This window comes from Odontesthes bonariensis, chromosome 18 (assembly GCF_027942865.1).
Source record: "Odontesthes bonariensis isolate fOdoBon6 chromosome 18, fOdoBon6.hap1, whole genome shotgun sequence".
Lineage (NCBI taxonomy): Eukaryota > Metazoa > Chordata > Actinopteri > Atheriniformes > Atherinopsidae > Odontesthes > Odontesthes bonariensis.
In genome coordinates, this window is record NC_134523.1 from 21,676,158 (window position 1) to 21,696,428 (window position 20,271).

General features: G+C 38.0%; 2 protein-coding genes across 5 annotated transcripts in view; both read left to right on the plus strand.

Moving 5' to 3' along the window:
- The window catches only part of carmil1 (capping protein regulator and myosin 1 linker 1), a 40,612-nt gene extending 37,669 nt beyond the window's left edge, over positions 1 to 2,943 (plus strand). For all 3 annotated transcript variants that reach the window (XM_075449820.1, XM_075449821.1, XM_075449822.1), the window contains exon 38: positions 906 to 2,943. In XM_075449820.1, coding sequence (XP_075305935.1) covers positions 906 to 1,027 — 122 coding nt within the window. In that variant the 3' untranslated portion in view covers positions 1,028 to 2,943. The remainder of the gene's footprint in view (positions 1 to 905) is intronic.
- Positions 2,944 to 3,099: 156 nt separating this feature from the next.
- On the plus strand, positions 3,100 to 9,510 carry LOC142367801 (secretagogin-like). 2 transcript variants are annotated; one of them, XM_075449825.1, is made up of 11 exons: positions 3,100 to 3,267; positions 4,294 to 4,364; positions 4,877 to 4,972; positions 5,145 to 5,234; positions 5,610 to 5,666; positions 6,102 to 6,179; positions 6,269 to 6,324; positions 7,229 to 7,274; positions 7,428 to 7,487; positions 7,938 to 8,006; positions 8,948 to 9,510. In XM_075449825.1, exons 1-11 carry the CDS (start codon positions 3,198 to 3,200, stop codon positions 9,071 to 9,073), a joined length of 819 nt encoding a protein of 272 aa, XP_075305940.1. In that variant the 5' UTR covers positions 3,100 to 3,197; the 3' UTR covers positions 9,074 to 9,510. The 2 variants fall into 2 exon arrangements, with proteins under 2 accessions (XP_075305940.1, XP_075305939.1); XM_075449824.1 differs by lacking the exons at positions 7,229 to 7,274; positions 7,428 to 7,487; positions 7,938 to 8,006; positions 8,948 to 9,510 and having other exon boundaries at positions 6,269 to 6,815.
- Positions 9,511 to 20,271: the final 10,761 nt, after the last annotated feature.

Genomic DNA, 20,271 nt, shown 5'->3' on the forward strand with positions numbered 1-20,271 from the left:
CACAGAACACCTTTTCAATATTTCAATAGTTATTTAAATGCATATGGCACGGCTTATTGCTAAACCACTTCATAACATTCTTACATTCCTCGCTGAGTGAGGATGAGCTAGCTTCAATGTCTGCTTCGCATCCCAAGTAGGAGAGCATCTTTTTTCTGATAAGATTTGAAAAACGCAGAGGTTTTTTTTTTTTTTATATATTTAAGGTATCCATATTTGTTAAGAATAAGCAATAATTTTAACCTGGGTAATGACATTTAGAACAGTTCTTATGAAGAATGCAGATGTTTTTGGGAGACTGCGGAAATACCTCCTTCGCAGCAAGAAATAATGTTCAAGGAATGTCTGGTATTTATAAACCTTTCTGTCCAGTTATATTTCTGAAAAACTGATGCATAAGTAGTGACTTATAAGTATCAGGGATTTTAGTGTCAAATCGCTGCCTGTTTGTAACATTAAACAGAAGTTAGACAAAATGTTTCTTGTATGGAGTTCTCTCTGTTTATTTATATATTTATTTCTTCAATGGCTAGTTGCAGCCATATTGCCCTGCCTGGAATGTGTCACTATTTTCTCCCCTTTCTATAAACAGCACTTACAGTATAAAGACTCCAACTGCAATTTTATAGGTTAAAAGTCACTGCAGGCATCAATTTTGTAAGAAAGTCTAGCTTTTTTTTTCTTTCAAATGTGACTTTAAATCTACTAGAATTAAGGCGCTTAATTTAATTTTCCTGATTTGCATTTTTCAGCTTTCAGCTTTTTAAACTTTAGCTTCTTCGACAATTTTCTGATTTCATAGTACTTTTAAAATCTTAAAGGCAAACAAATGCCTTGTCTTTACTTATTTATATATTTTTTAGTTTTTTTGTGCCTCATTCTTCCTTTCCTTCCTGTCGTTCCAGTGAGGCCTCCATCTCAGGCAGACACAGATCTCAGTCCAGCCGAAGGAGAGTTTCCAACTTTGACTGTCAAGTCTAACAACAAATCAGAGGACGAGTCTGGTGACGACACTCCTTCAATGTGATTCCAGCAAGATGTTATTGTCCCTTAAATCCTGCTCGACTGTAGCTTCTGGAATCCATAAACCTTCAGGAGTCAATGACATACACACAAGCAAAGCGGACGTAGCCGCAATCATTTCATTCTCTTTACATGTCATGCTCTTATCAGTGCAGTTACCTGATCTTGGATGAGTCTGGCCAAATGAGCTCCATTACTGCCTCTGTCCACAGCTCTAATAGGACCATAAAGAGCAGACCAGATGGGTTTTATCTGGTGCAAAGACGATCTGCCATTGTTATATAAACATGTCCAGCTATAAAAAGCTCACTTTAGTCAGAAGCACTGAGGAGAATGAGTCCGACTCTTTTTCTTAAAACCATCAAAGCTGTCTTTTTTCTATCTGTTGTGCAGGTAAACTGTAGTTGGTACTTCAGTGACACACACCAGCAGGACATCTAGAAATTACTCAGAGATGTTCTGATCATCGGGAGATGAGCAACAAGTGTCCAAAACCGGAGCTCACATGTTAGTTCACACAGCCAAAGTATAAATCCTTTTTATTTTTGATATATCAAAATGATAGCTAACAATGCTAAACTGGTTGGTTGGAACCTGCCCAAAGTTGTGTTTGATTTTAAGGCAGCAGTGATGCATGGTGTTGCGTTCAACAGTCACTGGCATTGGTCATGTAGCCGGGGTTTTCCAGGGTTTATGTCCATTGATTTATTTCAGATCACCTCTGTGTGGCGGCCTTAGAGCAAGGCACCGACTCTTTGTTCAGTCTCCAGGGACCAAGTCCTCAATGCACTGCAGAAATCTACACTGTTGAAAAAATTAATAACTTAATTTCCTTCTGGATTGTTAATCATTTTGGAGATGTTTGTGTAAAGTTGTTTCCATTGGCAGAACTTTTTCACCTATTTCAAGAAATGAGCTGTAAGAGCAATAGGTTAGATGATGAAAATATAAATATGGTTAGAAAAGATGGAGATTTTTCTTCAGTGCACATCCTGAGCAGCGAAGAAAACTGCTTTTGATGGGTTTATGCTGCTTTCCTGTGAATAACGCCTTCAACAAACACTGAAGTCCAATGATGACTATAAAGCTGAAACGATCAAATACATCCTAACTTGTGCCTTTTAATCTCTGGAGAGGTAATTAACGCCTCATTTTATTAAAAACATGCCCTTCAGTCCAGATTTAACAGATGCTGGGTCAATGCACAATGTTTTTAGATATTACAGGTTCTTCTGTCAATAGTTTTGGTGACCTGTACAGGCCACAGAGACCGGAAACCAAAAAGAGCCTTTTCCTAAGGAACAGCGTTTCCTAAGAGTCTTTCCCTTGTACTGAACACCTAAGTTCTTTATTTAAGCATTAAAAATGAGTTAAAAACAAAAGTCATTTTGGACAATACATTTACTTTTCTCACCCAAACAAATTCACAAATATCCTGTGTTAGTTATATATATAAATGTTTATGGTCTCATAATTAACATCCAAATCAGCTTTAACACTACTGCTGTATCCTCACCTTAGCATGTATTGTTGTATTCTAATATCTGTCAATCATGTACTGCTGCACTTACAAATGTATGATATATCAGTGTAAATATGTACTAACATGTGGTAAAGGCTCTGTTTATAATTTTAAATGGGGGATTTTGTCAGTGTAATCCATAAACTACGGGGGTTTATATTGTGTTCTGAGTAGAAGATGTGATTTATTGAGTGTAGCATGCTGATGAATCGGTTTCATATAAGATAATTGGTGATGGTTTTTAACTTTATTGGGAGCTTTTTTTAATTCACTTCAAAAAAATTTTTGATTTTTCATGTCAGTGAAACCCATAAGCCTGAAAATGTGACATCAAGCTGACAAATAATTCTGTATCTGTATGTTTAGGCCAATAAAGTGAGTTAATGGTCATACAAACACTATCTCTCCTCACCCCTCTTCATTGTGTTCTTTCTGCCCCTCCCATCAGATACAAGAGGCTGAATCTAGTTTCAGTCTCATTTTGCTGATTTCAGGAGGGAGAATCAGAATCAGAGCAGATTTTACTTTGGTGGATTACAGTTCATCTGCTGAGAGAATTCACTGTACAGCTCTGAAAGAAACCTTTTGTCCTCTACTGTTATTCGTTTGTTTTGACGTCCCCAGCTCGACCTTTGGACTGGTCTCCAGCACCATGGACGCCGCATTGGAAAGACTGGACGCTGCAGGTTTTTTACAGATCTGGCAACATTTGGACAAAGATGGTACAAATGCTAGTTTTTATTCTTTGTAATGGCTCTTATATCAGTATTAGTAGATTATTTCTGCACAGTCAGCATATAACCTAAAAAAACGAGATTTACTGTGATTTTAAACTGTCTCGCAAATATAAAAGCTTCAACAAAACAAATATTTTAGGTGAAATGGCAACTTCAAGAAGTACATTTAGTTATTTTTTTAACCCCTTTTAATTTTAGCCACTTGATTTGTTTCAAGATGATTTTATATATTTAACAAATTATTAATAACAAACTTGTATCTCCAAAATGAAACATCTGCTGAACTCCAACTTTTAAAAAAAATAAGCCTAAATAAGCCTTTATAATTAATAGATATTCCATCTGAAAGTAAGAAAAAGCAGTTCTTCGCATCAAGATGCACAGCTGTTAATCATGGGGGGGCAGTCTACCTCACATCTGTTCTCTTTATGTTTGTGATGATAGAGATTTATGAGCGTTATCCTCGTGTTATTCTTTTATCTGTTTATTCAGTTTTATGTTTTGTGTCTGTGATTATGAATGTCTATGTTTTTTAAATGTTTTTAAATAAATCTCGGTCTTAGCGAAGCAACTTTATTGTGTGTTTAAGCAAATCCACATAATCACTCTTAAATGAGATGGGTGGATGTGGCTTTCAACAGCATCTCACTCACCCCACCACCACCTTAAATCAGTGTGATCAAAGCAGAAATGAGCATTCTTTCAGATTACATAATCTCCTATAGAATGAGATTATTCAGAAGCTGACAAAGTGGTGCTTCTAAAGAGATTTTATCAAGTAAAGTTTACATTTGATGTCAATTTTTTAATTAATTGTGGTTTTAGAGCCAAACACAAAGACTTTTTTCTCTGAAATAACACCACAGCTCATGGAGAATGATAAAGGTTTACATTTATTTCTTAGAATTCTGTCCCCACTTAATTTTAATAAGTATTAATGTTGACAACTGGTGAATCCACCACACACATGGATTGTTTACTCTACTCTCCATTATATTTTGTGTGTTATAGATAACGGCTACATCGAAGGAAAGGAACTGGATGCCTTTTTTAAGCACATGTTGCAAAAACTTGGGATGAAGGTAAAGACTTTGATCTGAGGGCAAAGTTTGATATTAGTGTCTCATCATCTGTTTTAATGTTGAAAATTCTGAGCTCACTAGAGCTTCTCATCATAACTCATGGTTGTAGGATTCTTCTAAGACAATATGGTAGCGTAGAACAATGACACCAGTTCAGTTCAGCCAATGGTTTCCTCTCTGTGCCAAGGTTAGATTTATTCATCTATTTTTTTCATTTTTATACCACAGTCCGAAATGTTCTTCATGAAGAACAATTAAATATTAGTGTTTGTGACACTGACAGGTCCATAATAATAACTAGGAGGTACATTGTATATTCATGTATTTTTTAACGTTATTTTTTTTTATTCACTGATTCAGAAAGCAAAAGCAACCGTAAATAGTCAATCTTTTTTTTTAAATTTCTTTTTTCTAGTTTAAGTTGCACTTTATTATGTATGTATGTATATATATATATATATTAATTAGTTGGAGCGGATACGCCTAACATAAAATACGACAACTGTTTTCAGAAGCAGGAGATAACTGAGGACAAAATCAGAGGACTGAGAGAAAGGTTTGTGTCTGATTGTGGCACTGCACCCGACGGACGTCTCCAGATCCAAGAGGTACGACTTCATCCTCTGAACAGTAACGGGTTCAGAGTAACATTTGTGCTGAGCACTTAGGGTTAAATAAAGGCAAATACTGTATAACTTTGCTACATAAACAGCTTATCTGAAATGAGTGAGGAGAATTTTCTTATAGAAAACACAAAAACGGTTCACTGTCATGTTCCAGTTGGCCACCGTGATGCTTCCTGAGGAGGAGAACTTCCTGCTTTTGTTCCGCCGCGAAACGCCGCTGGACAACAGCGTGGAGTTCATGAGGGTGAGGGTCAAACGTCAACAACTAACAGAGAAGTGAATAAAGGAGTGGATCATCAAGTGTAGAAAATGAAAGACTCCAACATCCATGAATAGTTTGTTTTTCATCTGGAAAAACTAATAAATCAGATGCACATTTCAAAGATTCTTAGCAGGCTGACTGTCTCCAGATGCTTTATTTTGTTGTCCTGCTGACTTTGTTCAGGCTGAAATTTCTGTTTGCACACAATAAAAATGATCTAAAAGATTTCCTGTTGCAGAAAGTTAAACCGAATATGAATATTGTTCTAGTGTGACACCACTTGTAATGACTTTAGTTCCAGCTTAAGGAGAAAAATTAAAGACTTAATGATATTAATTTTTCTTTCTGTTTTTGTAGATCTGGAGAAACTACGATGCAGACAGCAGCGGCTACATCTCAGCCAATGAGCTCAAGGTTACTGCACAGCTTGGTTTTCTATGACAGAAGGCCAAAGAAAGAAATTGAATCAATTCTTTATGTTTTGCATCTCTCTTCCCAAAAAATGCTATTACGCCTCAGGCCAGACAGTATTATATTTAACTGCTTGTTGACAATCTGGGTCAGATTGTTTTGTTTTTTGTTTTACAGTGTAACATTTTAGATATGCTTATAGTTTGATTAGATATGCAAATGTCTTAATGACAGAACCAAAAAGTCAATTCCTCCTATTTGAGTGACAGGAATGTTTGATATCAGATGATAGATGATATGAGAAAAAGTAACTAGTTAAAGTGGGTTTTAGTTGTAACATGAGGTCATGCAAAAAAAATGAATATGCTGATTTATTGCTAAAACCAACGTTCAGTTCATCCAGCAGTTCTCAGGCATCTCGGTTGTGTGTCTCACCAGGGGTTCCTTCAGGACCTGTTCCTCCAGCACAGGAAGTCCATCACCCCTGAAAAACTGGAGGAGTACACCGACACCATGGTAACATGCAGTTGTGCCGCTGGGACTGAGCTGCTCACAGATGGCTGTCACTGATTACTGACTTCTCTCATTCTTTTGTCTCACTGTAGATGAAGATGTTTGACAAAAACAGAGACGGCAGACTGGATTTAAACGACCTGGCCAGGTACTGTCACTCTGTGTCATGTGACCAAGTAGAGAGGCACGAGCCAGTGGCTTATATCATTTGTCTAATTTGTGCCTCCTTGTCTCCACTCCTCTCTGTCCTCTTGCCTGTGATAAAAGGACAGAGAAGAGAGGATAATCAATCCCAGCAAAATATTTTGAAGGGTATCTCAATTCCCAAAATGCACCCACATGACCGAGGAAAGAGGAAGCTCGTCACAAGAGCAGTGAGCAATGATGCAAGAATTTATCCAAAGGTTTTTTTTTTTGGTATCCCTTATATCTCAAGGGGGCATGATACGTTAGTCTCACAGTTTAAATTGAATTTTGATTAAATGTATAAACAGACACACACACATTTAATGCCCATCTGACAGATATGGTTAAAAACAATAAAACAGCAGCCTACATAATGCAGCTGTGCAAAAGAGAGTGACTCTGACGCAACAATGTGCTAATTTTGTTAACTGCTTGTTACTTCGGCTCCTCTGTTCTTGTGTCTCCTTCTCTGATCACATCTCTGGTGAAAGGGAAAAAGAGAAATCAGTTTATAAAGCACATTTATCAGCTTAGAAATGGGATAATGTGGGAAGTTCTTATATCAGTGTTGATACCCATTTAGATCATTTCTAGTTGCTCTGTTTGTTTTCAGTCATTCGTAGTTTTATTCCATCACCAATTGCTTGTTGGATATTGCTTTTTTACCCATAACCAAAAATATTAACTTACCATATATTGTTCAAACTTATTCATAGATTCATTACACTAGAAATTATAAGCAATATTTAGGAGCAATTATAAGCTAGTTACAAGCAACAATGAACAATTGACAAAATTGTGATATACATAACAATAAATTGAGTGTTGATCTTTGTTTTCCATCATTTGTTGTTTCTTTTCTCCAGGATTCTGGCCCTAAAAGAAAACTTCCTTCTGAAATTTAAGATGGACGTAAGTTTGAATACCTGTATTTTGTTTCTTTCTTTTCTTTTTAATTTTGTTTATGTTATATTTATGGTGCCCTTTCATGTACATTTGCAGATTCCATGCTTTCCCATTCAAGCTTATTTTCAGATAAATGTTCTTGTGCTGTTCTGCTCCTAGGCTTGCAGTCAGGAGGACAGGAAGAGGGACTTTGAGAAGATATTCGCTCACTATGATGTTGTAAGTTCAGATTTCTGCTCTATTCAGCTCCCTTATTATTGGGTTTTATCTCTTCGCTGAAAGGAGTCAGTGAGCATGACTGTTTTTGTTTTTTTTAGAATGTAAGTCCATAGAGGAGGGTGGGGTTTCAAGGGACATTTTTAAGGGAGATTATTTATTTTGTGGTTGTAAAACTAATGAAATGCTGCAGCAAGTATTCGATCAAATGACAATGAAACCACATCAAAATGTAAGCACTGTCATTTTGCATACTGGGAGCATCAGAAATATGTTTATGTTGAGATCTTCATCTGTTGTTATCATCAGGGAAATGAGCATATCATTTATGGTAAAAACAAAGGAATGCAGCTAGTATACCCTTGTAAAGAAGAACGTTTTTGCATTTAAATACAGTTATTTTGCAACAGATGTATTCCTTACCTGTGTGTGTTTGTGACTGTGTGTGTTTAGAGTAAGACAGGTGAACTGGAGGGTCCTGAGGTGGATGGATTTGTCAAGGATATGATGGAGCTGGTGAAGGTAAAATAAAGTATTTCAATCCATCCCGATGTTTCTGCATTTCCAAATGACTGTACCAAGACATCAGATATTTGACCTGCTGATATGTGAATTCTGATGTTCTTTATAGAAAATCTTTAGTTTTTATTCAAACCACCTCACAAAGTTACAACACTCCTACAACTGGTCTATATTTGTTTTTCGTAAGACTTTTCTATTGTTGCAAACTGAAACATCTCAGAGTTACACAGTGATCATGGATCATGATACTGTACACGATACTACATTTCAGACCGTAGCTAACTAGTTCTGCAATGATATGAACCAGTAGATGTCTTTAACGTCTCACTTTTAAGCAGCCTGAGCTCTTCCAAAGGCTGTTCAACTCAAGCCGCTAAACGTCTCTAAACTCAAACTGTCTGTTGATTTCAGTTAAACATGCATCTTCATCTCTGCACTCAATACATTACCGCACTTAGAGCCATGTGAACTGTGTGTACAAGTGTGAGCTTAACGCTAATGTATGATAAAATTCTATTTTACATTACAGTAATATGTTGTGTTTGTGTGTTTTCTGAAAATGTTGTATTCATAAATTCTGTTGTTATTTTGTTTGATGTTTGAATATTTCGATTCAGAATTGAGGGAATACGGATGAACGTTTTTTTACTTTTTTCGTGGATTTTACAGACTGAACTGAGGATTTTTAAGCGGGCCAACGAACAAGCTGGTTTTTTTTAAGTTTTCTGTGTTTTTGGTTGTGTATCACTGTGTTATATATGTGACGCACTGGTGAGGTGCCCACACTGTATGCTCCCTGTGACCATGTAGCTCATGGATAAAGAGATGGAGGATTTATACAGACACCATTAAAACAAACAGTCATGGTCATTTTGATCCACTAAGAATTACACAGGTGTTTTACCTCTGACCCAATTTCAAATATCTCTCCCTATCTGCAGCCCAGCATCAGTGGAACAGAACTGGACAAGTTCAGGAATGCCCTGATGGGTCACTGTGACATCAACAGAGATGGAAAAATCCAGAAGAACGAGCTGGCTCTCTGCCTTGGTCTCAAACTCAGCTAACAAACATCTGCAACATGCACACAAGGGGCGTTGATGTTTACAGCATGCCTCCTTCCTTCATCTCAGTTCTCTTTTACTCTCATTACCATTTGTATGCTGTTGTTTATCTTAACTTCCCTCTTCTTTCTTCTTTTCAATGTTAAAGTGCTTTTTTTTGTTTTCTCCTCCCTTCATATATCGTTTTTGTCATTATATCTTCATTTGAATGTTGAACTTTGATGTTTTAAGATATTTCCATCCAGTTAACTTGACCACATCATATTCTCATTGTACATATTTTCTTTACTTTATCATTTTTGCATCAGGGAAAATAATGTGCTTTAATTGGAGATATGATCGTTTTTTCTTGTGATTGCATGACATGCTGCTTCTTTGTTGTGTGGTAAAACGCAGTTTGGAACTGTATTTGTATGACATTGTAAAATTAGTAAAAAGAACAATGGTGAATAATATTTATTAAAGCCTCCTTTTCTGTGTCTTTCTCTTCTGTAACAATGCAAAAATTGAATTCAATCTTTTGATTTGAATGCATTATCAACTCACAGTTAAAGTAAATAGCAGTTAAAGTCTGACAGTAGACCAGCATACAGTGTTTCCAGAGAAATAGGTCAGTGAGACAAGCCCAAAGCGATCAACTAGGAAATAAAAAACCTAAGACAAGCACTTATGTGAGACCACTTGATTTCATTCTTCTAGCTGATGTTTATTGCTGACATGTGTAAACATCTCTATTATGTGCATGGATAATCTTTCTTACGGAATCTGCTAACTCCCTGCACAAACTGTCACCCACTGCAGGTTGAATCCTTTTAATCCAGTCTCTGTATTTATTTGCTTTCATCAGCATTTTTCCTGCTTTATCCTCAAAATTGTTAGAGAAGTAGCCAATTAAACTTTGCCCTCTTCCCTTGTAAATATTGTCACCAAGGAAACAGGGGATAAAACCTTTCAAGAGGAGGACATTGGATGGAAAGTCAAGAAAAAAAACACCTGAAACACACAGTTAGCAACATTTGCGTATTATAAATAAAGAAAACAAGCGTAACGTTACCTATGACAAACAGGCTTTGTAGATGTAATTAAAGGCAGCCCAGCCTGAGGAGACTGATTGTCGGCCAGCTTTGAAATGCATCTGTATACTTCCAGGAGAGCTAATGGCCAGGAAAGGAAGATTTGAGCAGGTTTACTGTTGCACTATGACCTCAATCAGCAGTTGAGACATTTAGAAAAAGTTTAATTTGAATGCTGTAACACAGGGATTGCCCGCCACAACTAGTAGCCTCATTTGTTGTCTTTTATTACTGACACCATGGCATACGCTTTAATTCTCAGATCAGATTAACCTTTCAGATCAGTTATCTTATGTCTGAACGTTGAAGCAAGGAAGCAAAGAAAATGATGACAGCTTCTAGTTTAACTTTCCTTCTAAAAGTTTTTCTGAGAATTGTTGGATAGATTTTCCATTCACATGTGATTTCTGTGTTTCTAAACTTCCCATTAAGCTGTAAACATTTCATCATCATTCCTTCTCAACTGAAAATGAATTTTGAAAGCAAATTTTTACTCGACAACAAACAATGGCAAAATTCGTTAACTCCACAGATGCTTTCGTGTTGAAAGGATGACCTTGACTTTACTGGGGAAAAAACAAAGTTGCAAGAGGTTTCCTCACTGCTGAATTTCCCCCTTTCCAATTAAAGAAGAAACATCTGTTTAAAGACGGACAGAAAAAAGGTTTTTCTCAGATTTGGAACTTTATACCTCATTGTATCTAATCCATCAGAAACTCGAAGAACCAATTTTAAGACGCCAAATTATATTTATTCTTGTAAAAAATAAAAATCTAAAAAAAATTCCAGAGAAAGTCACATTTACAGAAATAACTGGGTGTTTTATGACTCTGAGGTTAGGTCCCACAATGTGTTATTGTCATGTGATAAGGTGAAGTTTAATTCATTTATAGGGGAAACAATGTAGTATTGTGGTGCTTCTGCACAACTTCTACCACAATGCTAAACTATATCAGATAAGTACTACAGCTAAGAACTGAATCATTAGACACTCCATGAATAATCTCAATCTCAATCAGCAAATAATTTCAAACATGTAAATGTTTAGCAGATTCCACTTGAGAGTGATGGCTGGAAGAGGCAGTGATATTTTCTTTCAGCTCATGAAGTAGACAAATCCTTGAAGGCTGTGCAAGGTTCTGGGTGATTCTTAAGAACAGACAACGGATTCTCTCTGGGAGACATGCTACTTACACTTAATCTATTTTTCAGTTCAGTTGTTTTATTTCCACTTCATGTGCCAGTGAAATAAGATGTGGTGGGGGGATAACAACATATAACATAACATAACAACATAACACAGGTGGAAAAATCAAGTCTCAGTTTTGAACTTTGATTACATGACCCTTTGAGTGCGTTTATACGCTGAAGTGAAGTTTGGTTAATTAGCTGAAGTGCAAACACCTGCCCAGGTTACCAAAGCAGACTGTAATTATCTCTCAAAGCTGGTCCTAATTACGTTTGACTATCGTTCTGTCTGTCAGACTGATCAGTTGCCTCAGGTCCCAACACTTAAAAGGGAATCGCTGGGATTGTAGAACTCTGAAACTGAGCTATTTTCTTTCCCCTTCAGCATTTGGCTATCAACAGCATTTATCTTTTGCCTGGATTGATTTGGTACTGAAGAATGGATTCTGGAGTTTGTGTGAGGTAAGACTGCTTTTCTTTTCTCTACCTGATATACTGGTATATTACAGAATTTGATTTTCCACAAATGTTGTTTTCAGGGTGCTTTTACTCTCGCTAATCTTTGGGCAGAAGACAATAGGTGAGCAATACTACCACTCACAGCATTTCTGTACAGCCCCTAATTATGTTTAACCACTTAAAATGTTCCTCTTTCTAGCAAATGCATCTGGAGGCAGGAAACTTTACTCAAAACAAGATGAGACTCTTTCTCATGGCTACAGACCTGCTTCCAACTATGAGACCCTTACCCAACCAAGAGCATCTCAGGCCACATCAAGGCTCTCTCAGAGTGGCTTATTAGACAACTCAAAGTATTCTGCTCCAGTTGGTCTCCAAGGTCAAAGTGGTCATTATGGTAGGCAAGTAGCTGGTTACAGTCAACCAAGAAGTGTCCCTAGTTACAAGCCCACTTCTCCTTTGCCTTCAAATCCCAGACAAACTCTTGAACAGCCAGAGAAGGCAATATACCGGCATCAAGGTGGCGTGGGGGATACTGCGTCGCCCAGCAAGAGCTATGGCTCTGGTGTTGTTTCAAGTGGGGAAATTGAGATGCACTCTAGCGCAGCGTCCCCCCAGCAGCCAAGGTCCTCGGCTAATGTGTACCAGACCAAAGACGGCATGTGGAATCTTCCTCCAAAGAACGTAGAGGGGTCAAGTGGGGCTTCCGTATTAGACCGTCTAACTAAGATGTATGCCGCAGCTAAGCCAAAGGCCAAGCAGCCCGACTCCCTGGGCCACATTAGGTGGCCAGCAACTGCTGGCTCTAATGCGCAGTCCCCTGATTTGCACAAACGTATTGTCCCACCAGCAAGTTCTAGCCCTGCCTCTAGCTACTACACAAGGAGGCAGCAGTTGGGAATCCCAGCCAATCCACCCCAGCAGAGGCCAAGTGTGCCAGCCAAACCACCACAGCAGGCAGGCTACTCGGCTAATCTACCCAAGAGGAAAACTAGTGTTAGGATTCTTTCACCACAGAGTGACAGTAGGCTTCGTTTTGGTATCCCTCCTAGTCGTGCAACTGGGGTGTCTGACACAGCCAAGCCCTACCAGAAGCACCTGGTTGCTCACGCCTCTAGCGTACCACTACCCAATACAGATGCAAGGGATCGTGGTTTTGGCTCCAACAAATGGGTGACAGTTGAACCACCTAAATGGGTTCCTCTCTACAAGTATGGAGGGAAGCGGCCACAACTGGGGTCCAACAGAGACAAATGACCAGCCTCTGGCACCCTAGGGTAACCTTTTAATGGGGACATCCCTTTAACTTTAAGTTGACAAATAGGTATTCAGTCTAAAATGACTGCAAATGCACTTGGAACCTGTTATTGTGTCTTTTCAGGTTCCTGGCATCTTGTGAGGAAGTCATCACTGACATTCAATAAACTGTTTGGAACTACTTTTGATGTCGTCTGAATTTTATTTTTTTTTTCTCCCAGTGTTTGCATAAGATTGTGAGGTGTTTTTAAATGCTCCTGTGGCTCAGGAAGCATGACTAAATGCAGTTTACACAAATCATTAGGGGTCTACAATCTAAAGGCTCAGCCTTTAAAATTAGACTTTATTTCTTGCATTACTAAACTATCAAGGGTTATTGCAAAACTAACATTGAAACCACTTGGGGTAGGCTGGCATGCGCATCAATTGCAGCCCCATCTCACTGAGCATTAATGGACTTCAGTTTTCTGTTGGGTTTAGGAATTAATGATGTGGTTACAGGTCAGAAATGCTCCCTGTGACCATGTAGCTCATGGATAAAGAGATGGAGGATTTATACAGACACCATTAAAACAAACAGTCATGGTCATTTTGATCCACTAAGAATTACACAGGTGTTTTACCTCTGACCCAATTTCAAATATCTCTCCCTATCTGCAGCCCAGCATCAGTGGAACAGAACTGGACAAGTTCAGGAATGCCCTGATGGGTCACTGTGACATCAGAGATGGAAAAATCCAGAAGAACGAGCTTGGTCTCAAACTCAGCTAACAAACATCTGCAACATGCACACAAGGGGCGTTGATGTTTACAGCATGCCTCCTTCCTTCATCTCAGTTCTCTTTTACTCTCATTACCATTTGTATGCTGTTGTTTATCTTAACTTCCCTCTTCTTTCTTCTTTTCAATGTTAAAGTGCTTTTTTTTGTTTTCTCCTCCCTTCATATATCGTTTTTGTCATTATATCTTCATTTGAATGTTGAACTTTGATGTTTTAAGATATTTCCATCCAGTTAACTTGACCACATCATATTCTCATTGTACATATTTTCTTTACTTTATCATTTTTGCATCAGGGAAAATAATGTGCTTTAATTGGAGATATGATCGTTTTTTCTTGTGTTTGCATGACATGCTGCTTCTTTGTCGTGTGGTAAAACGCAGTTTGGAACTGTATTTGTATGACATTGTAAAATTAGTAAAAAGAACAATGGTGAATAATATTTATTAAAGCCTCCTTTTCTGTGTCTTTCTCTTCTGTAACAATGCAAAAATTGAATTCAATCTTTTGATTTGAATGCATTATCAACTCACAGTTAAAGTCTGACAGTAGACCAGCATGCAGTGTTTCCGGAGAAATAGGTCAGTGAGACAAGCCCAAAGCGATCAACTAGGAAATAAAAAACCTAAGACAAGCACTTATGTGAGACCACTTGATTTCATTCTTCTAGCTGATGTTATTACACCCCATGCAGTTTGGATTTAGAGCTAACCACTCTACTGACACTGCATGTTGTTTTTTTATTGAGCACATCAAGGCAAATCTGGACAAGGGAGGAGTAGTGGGTGCAGTGTTTTTAGATCCGCGAAAGGCATTTGACACTGTAAACCACCCAGTACTCCTCTCCAAATTAGCTAACTTTCAGTTGTCTCCAAGTGTATTGTATTGGATTGAGTCTTACCTTTTAAATCGTTCCCAGTGTGTCAGGATAAAGGATGAAACATCATCCCTCAGAGCTTGCTCTATGGGGGTACCGCAAGGTTCCATTTTGGGGCCACTTCTGTTCAGCGCATACATCAATGACCTCCCATCAGTATGTGATGGTGTGGAAATATTGATGTATGCTGATGATACAGTATTGTTCACTAAGGTTACCAACTGGTTGACCAATTCTTGTCTTCCACTTAATACTGATAAAACTGTCACCTTGTTTTTTAAAAACAGATGTAAACTAAAGTCTGTACCAAACATATATGTAAGTGGAGAACTGTTAAAAAATGTTGATGAGTTTAAATATTTGGGAGTGACTTTAGTCTCCACACTTACTTTTAAGAAACACATTAAAAAACTGGGCAACACTGTGAAATACAGCATAGCAAATTTGAGACATATTCGCAATTCCCTAACTGTTGATGCTGCAAAGACCTATGTAAATGCCATGATAATGTCTCATTTACACTACTGCATGTCAAGCTGGTCTCAGGCTACCAAGACTGCCATGAAATCAATTGCATCACTTTTGCTGAGCATTTGCATATGATAATCTTTTTGTGTTGTGTGTGTGTGTGTGTGTGTGTGTGTGTGTGTGTGTGTGTGTGTGTGTGTGTGTGTGTGTGTGGTCTTTGCCTGAGTGACTGCTTCTATTTTATTGTATTTTATGTTTTTATGTTTCTAACCTGCCCAGGGACTGCAGATGGAAATTAGCTGCTAAGCTACAATCTGGTGCAGGTCATCTCTTTACTTTGTCATTAAAGGGGAACTCCGGGGCATTTGAAGCGCGTTTCCATTGCTAGAGGTTGTCAAATAATGATAGTAGGACACAGAGAGGTGCAAATCTGCGCTCCCTGTGTGGAGATCGCGCTGTTCGCACAGCGTGTCATGCGAGGGGCCGTTCGTTTTCGCGTAGTCAAGCCAGCCGCTCAAACATTTTATCTGCGCCCGTACCATGGAGCTTACGGCGAATGCTCCAAGTCCACTGAGAAAGATAGCGCTAGTTTAGAACCACGTAAAATGACTTCCGGTTTTCAAAATAAGAGAGTAGAAGCAATAAATCAAGCTCGTGTGTAAAACGTGTGTCCCCCACCCCTCCCCTTTTTTTTTTTTTAAAGGATAAGACCGGTTTTTTGACATTGGGCCCTTGATTTCACATTATAACATGATGTTCTACTCACCCCTGCTTGTTGTTGGTCATTTGGAGCTGCTCCGAAGATATTCGCGAGGCGTCTGGCTGCTCTCTTGAGATATTCGGCCATGAAACGGTTTCCTATGGGCAAGCTTATACAGGCACAAACCATGCTGTTTATAATTTATTAATTACTCTACACTAGCACTGATAACGTGGAGGTGCGTCGCTTACTTAAAAAAATCCGGGTTACTAATTTTGAATTTTAGCCGAATGAATAAATAGGCAGCAGGTCAGTGGGCTGTCTGTGGCAGTAGCACGACGATGACGTCAGTAACACCCACTTTACGACAAAAAAAATCAAAATTACAATAACCCGGATTTTTTTAAGTAAGCGACGCACCTCCACGTTATCAGTGCTAGTGTAGAGTAATTAATAAATTATAAACAGCATAGTTTGTGCCTGTATAAGCTTGCCCATAGGAAACCGTTTCATGGCCGAATATCTCAAGAGAGCAGCCAGACGCCTCTCGAATATCTTCGGAACAGCTCCAAATGTTCAACAACAAGCAGGGGTGAGTAGAACATCATGCTATAATGTGAAATCAAGGGCCCAATGTCAAAAAACCGGTCTTATCCTTTAAGTCCCTTAAACTGAACAAGAATGGACCTATTTTGTCTAAATTTGATGTGGTATGAAACCTGTTTCTTCCATAAGTAGTTCATGAAACCTATACTGCTGGACTAAGTACATCATGGACTACTACCATGAGTACTATCAAGTACTTTCACTGTATACTTTGTGAGTAATCCATAGACAAACTGAACAAGAATGGACCTATTTTGTCAAACTTTGAAGTGGTATAAAACCTGTTTCTTCCATAAGTAGTTCATGAAACCTACACTGCCGGACTAAGTACATCATGGACTACTAGCATGGGTACCATCAAGTACTTTCACTGTATACTTTCCAAGTAATTCATAGACAAAGTCCCTTAAACTGAACAAAAATAAACCTATTTTGTCTAACTTTGAAGTGGTATAAAACCTGTTTCTAAGTAGTTCATGAAACCTATACTGCCAGACTAACTACACCATGGACTACTACCATGAGTACTATCAAGTACTTTCACTGTATACTTTGTGAATAATCCATAGACAAACTGAACAAGAATGGACCTATTTTGTCTAACTTTGAAGTGGTATAAAACCTGTTTATTCCATAAGTAGTTCATGAAACCTATACTGCTGGACTAAGTACATCATGGACTACTACCATAAGTACTATCAAGTACTTTCACTGTATACTTTCCAAGTAATTCATAGACAAAGTCCCCTAAACTGAACAAGAATGGACCTATTTTGTCTAACTTTGAAGTGATATAAAACCTGTTTATTCCATAAGTAGTTCATGAAACCTATACTGCTGGACTAAGTACACCATGGACTACTATCATGGGTACTATCAAGTACTTTCACTGTATACTTTCCGAGTAATCCATAAACAAAGTCCCGTAAACTCAACAAGAATGGACCTATTTTGTCTAACTTTGAAGTGATATAAAACCTGTTTCTTCCATAAGTAGCTCATGAAATCTATACTGCTGGACTAAGTACACCATGGACTACTACCATGGGTACTATCAAGTACTTTCACTGTATACTTTCAGAGTAATCCATAGACAAACTGAACAAGAATGGACCTATATTGTCAAACTTTGAAGTGGTATAAAACCTGTTTTTTCCATAAGTAGTTCATTAAACCTATACTGACAGACTAATTACATCATGGACTACTACCATGAGTACTATCAAGTACTTTCACTGTATACTTTGTGAGTAATCCATAGACAAACTGAACAAGAATGGACCTATTTTGTCAAACTTTGAAGTGGTATAAAACCTGTTTATTCCATAAGTAGTTCATGAAACCTATACTGCTGGACTAAGTACATCATGGACTACTACCATGAGTACTATCAAGTACTTTCACTGTATACTTTCCGCGTAATTCATAGACAAATTCCCTTAAACTGAACAAGAATGGACCTATTTTGTTTAACTTTGATGTGGTATAAAACCTGTTTCTTCCATAAGTAGTTCATGAAACCTATACTGCTGGACTAAGTACATCATGGACTACTACCATAAGTACTATCAAGTACTTTCACTGTATACTTTCCGCGTAATTCATAGACAAAGTCCCCTAAACTGAACAAGAATGGACCTATTTTGTCTAACTTTGAAGTGATATAAAACCTGTTTCTTCCATAAGTAGCTCATGAAACCTATACTGCTGGACTAAGTACATCATGGACTACTACCATAAGTACTATCAAGTACTTTCACTGTATACTTTGTGAGTAATCCATAGACAAACTGAACAAGAATGGACCTATTTTGTCAAACTTTGAAGTGGTATAAAACCTGTTTATTCCATAAGTAGTTCATGAAACCTACACTGCTGTACTAATACATCATGGACTACTACCATGAGTACTATCAAGTACTTTCACTGTATACTTTCCGCGTAATTCATAGACAAATTCCCTTAAACTGAACAAGAATGGACCTATTTTGTCTAACTTTAATTTGGTATAAAAGCTGTTTCTTCCATAAGTAGTTCATGAAACCTATACTGACAGACTAATTACATCATGGACTACTACCACGAGTACTATCAATAACTTTCACTGTATACTTTCCGAGTAATCCATAGACAAACTGAACAAGAATGGACCTATTTTGTCTAACTTTAATGTGGTATAAAAAGCTGTTTCTTCCATAAGTAGTTCATGAAACCTATACTGACAGACTAATTACATCATGGACTACTACCATGAGTACTATCAATAACTTTCACTGTATACTTTCAGAGTAATCCATAGACAAAGTCCCTTAAACTGAACAAGAATCAACCTATTTTGTCAAACTTTGAAGTGGTATAAAACCTGTTTATTCCATAAGTAGTTCATGAAACCTACACTGCCGGACTAAGTACATCATGGACTACTACCATGAGTACTATCAAGTACTTTCACTGTATACTTTGTGAGTAATCCATAGACAAACTGAACAAGAATAGACCTATTTTGTATAACTTTAATTTGGTATAAAACCTGTTTCTTCCATAAGTAGTTCATGAAACCTATACTGCTGGACTAAGTACACCATGGACTACTATCATGGGTACTATCAAGTACTTTCACTGTATACTTTCCGAGTAATCCATAAACAAAGTCCCGTAAACTCAACAAGAATGGACCTATTTTGTCTAACTTTGATGTGGTATAAAACCTGTTTATTCCATAAGTAGTTCATGAAACCTACACTGCCGGACTAAGTACATCATGGACTACTACCATGAGTACTATCAAGTACTTTCACTGTATACTTTGTGAGTAATCCATAGACAAACTGAACAAGAATAGACCTATTTTGTATTACTTTAATTTGGTATAAAACCTGTTTCTTCCATAAGTAGTTCATGAAACCTATACTGCTGGACTAAGTACACCATGGACTACTATCATGGGTACTATCAAGTACTTTCACTGTATACTTTCCGAGTAATCCATAAACAAAGTCCCGTAAACTCAACAAGAATGGACCTATTTTGTCTAACTTTGATGTGGTATAAAAGCTGTTTCTTCCATTAGTTGTTCATGAAACCTACACTGCCAGACTAAGTACAGTGTAGGTTCTGGAAGACTGTTGACGCTGTGACGCTTTGCTTTGCGGTAAGACGTATTGCATCACTTCCTGTTACCGTGCTTGTGCACTGTGGAATTTCTTGCTCCGCTTGGACTACTGATAATCACTTTATTTCTATCTATAACTTACACAATTTTGCATAGTTAAACTCTACAGCTTACCGTTCTGTTCTAACACACTCCTACAGATCTTTAATCTTTATTCTCACTTTTTAACGGTGTGTCTGGTTCTCTAGCGTAGCATGGCTACCGGTTCTCTTCCTCCATCTCCTGCTTTCACCTGCTCCGTGTGTCAGATGTTTAGCTACTCCTCTGCCTCCTTTAGCGATAATGGTACATGTAACAAATGCAGTCTTTTTGTAGTTTTGGAGGCGAGGTTATCTGAATTGGAAGCTCGGCTCTGCACTGTTGAAAATCAACCGATAGCGAGCCAGGTCCCTTTAGCCAGTGTGGAGCCACCTAGCGTAGCTAGCTCAATTAGCCTCCCCCTAGCAGAACCTGAGCAGCCAGGATTACAACGTGGCTGGGTGACTGTCAGGAAGAGGCATAGCTCTAAAGTCAAGCCCGTTGTTCACCATCGACCTGTCCACGCTTCAAACAGATTTTCCCCACTCAGCGACACACCCGCTGAGGACAAAACCCTGGTAATTGGCAGCTCCATAGTCAGA

Coding starts and splice junctions, on each gene's coding strand:
- LOC142367801 (XM_075449824.1), top strand. CDS start 3,198: ATGGACGCCGCATTGGAAAGACTGGACGCTGCAGGTTTTTTACAGATC. Junction 4,365..4,876: donor TGCAAAAACTTGGGATGAAG/GTAAAGACTTTG, acceptor AACTGTTTTCAG/AAGCAGGAGATAACTGAGGA. Junction 5,667..6,101: donor TCTCAGCCAATGAGCTCAAG/GTTACTGCACAG, acceptor GTGTCTCACCAG/GGGTTCCTTCAGGACCTGTT.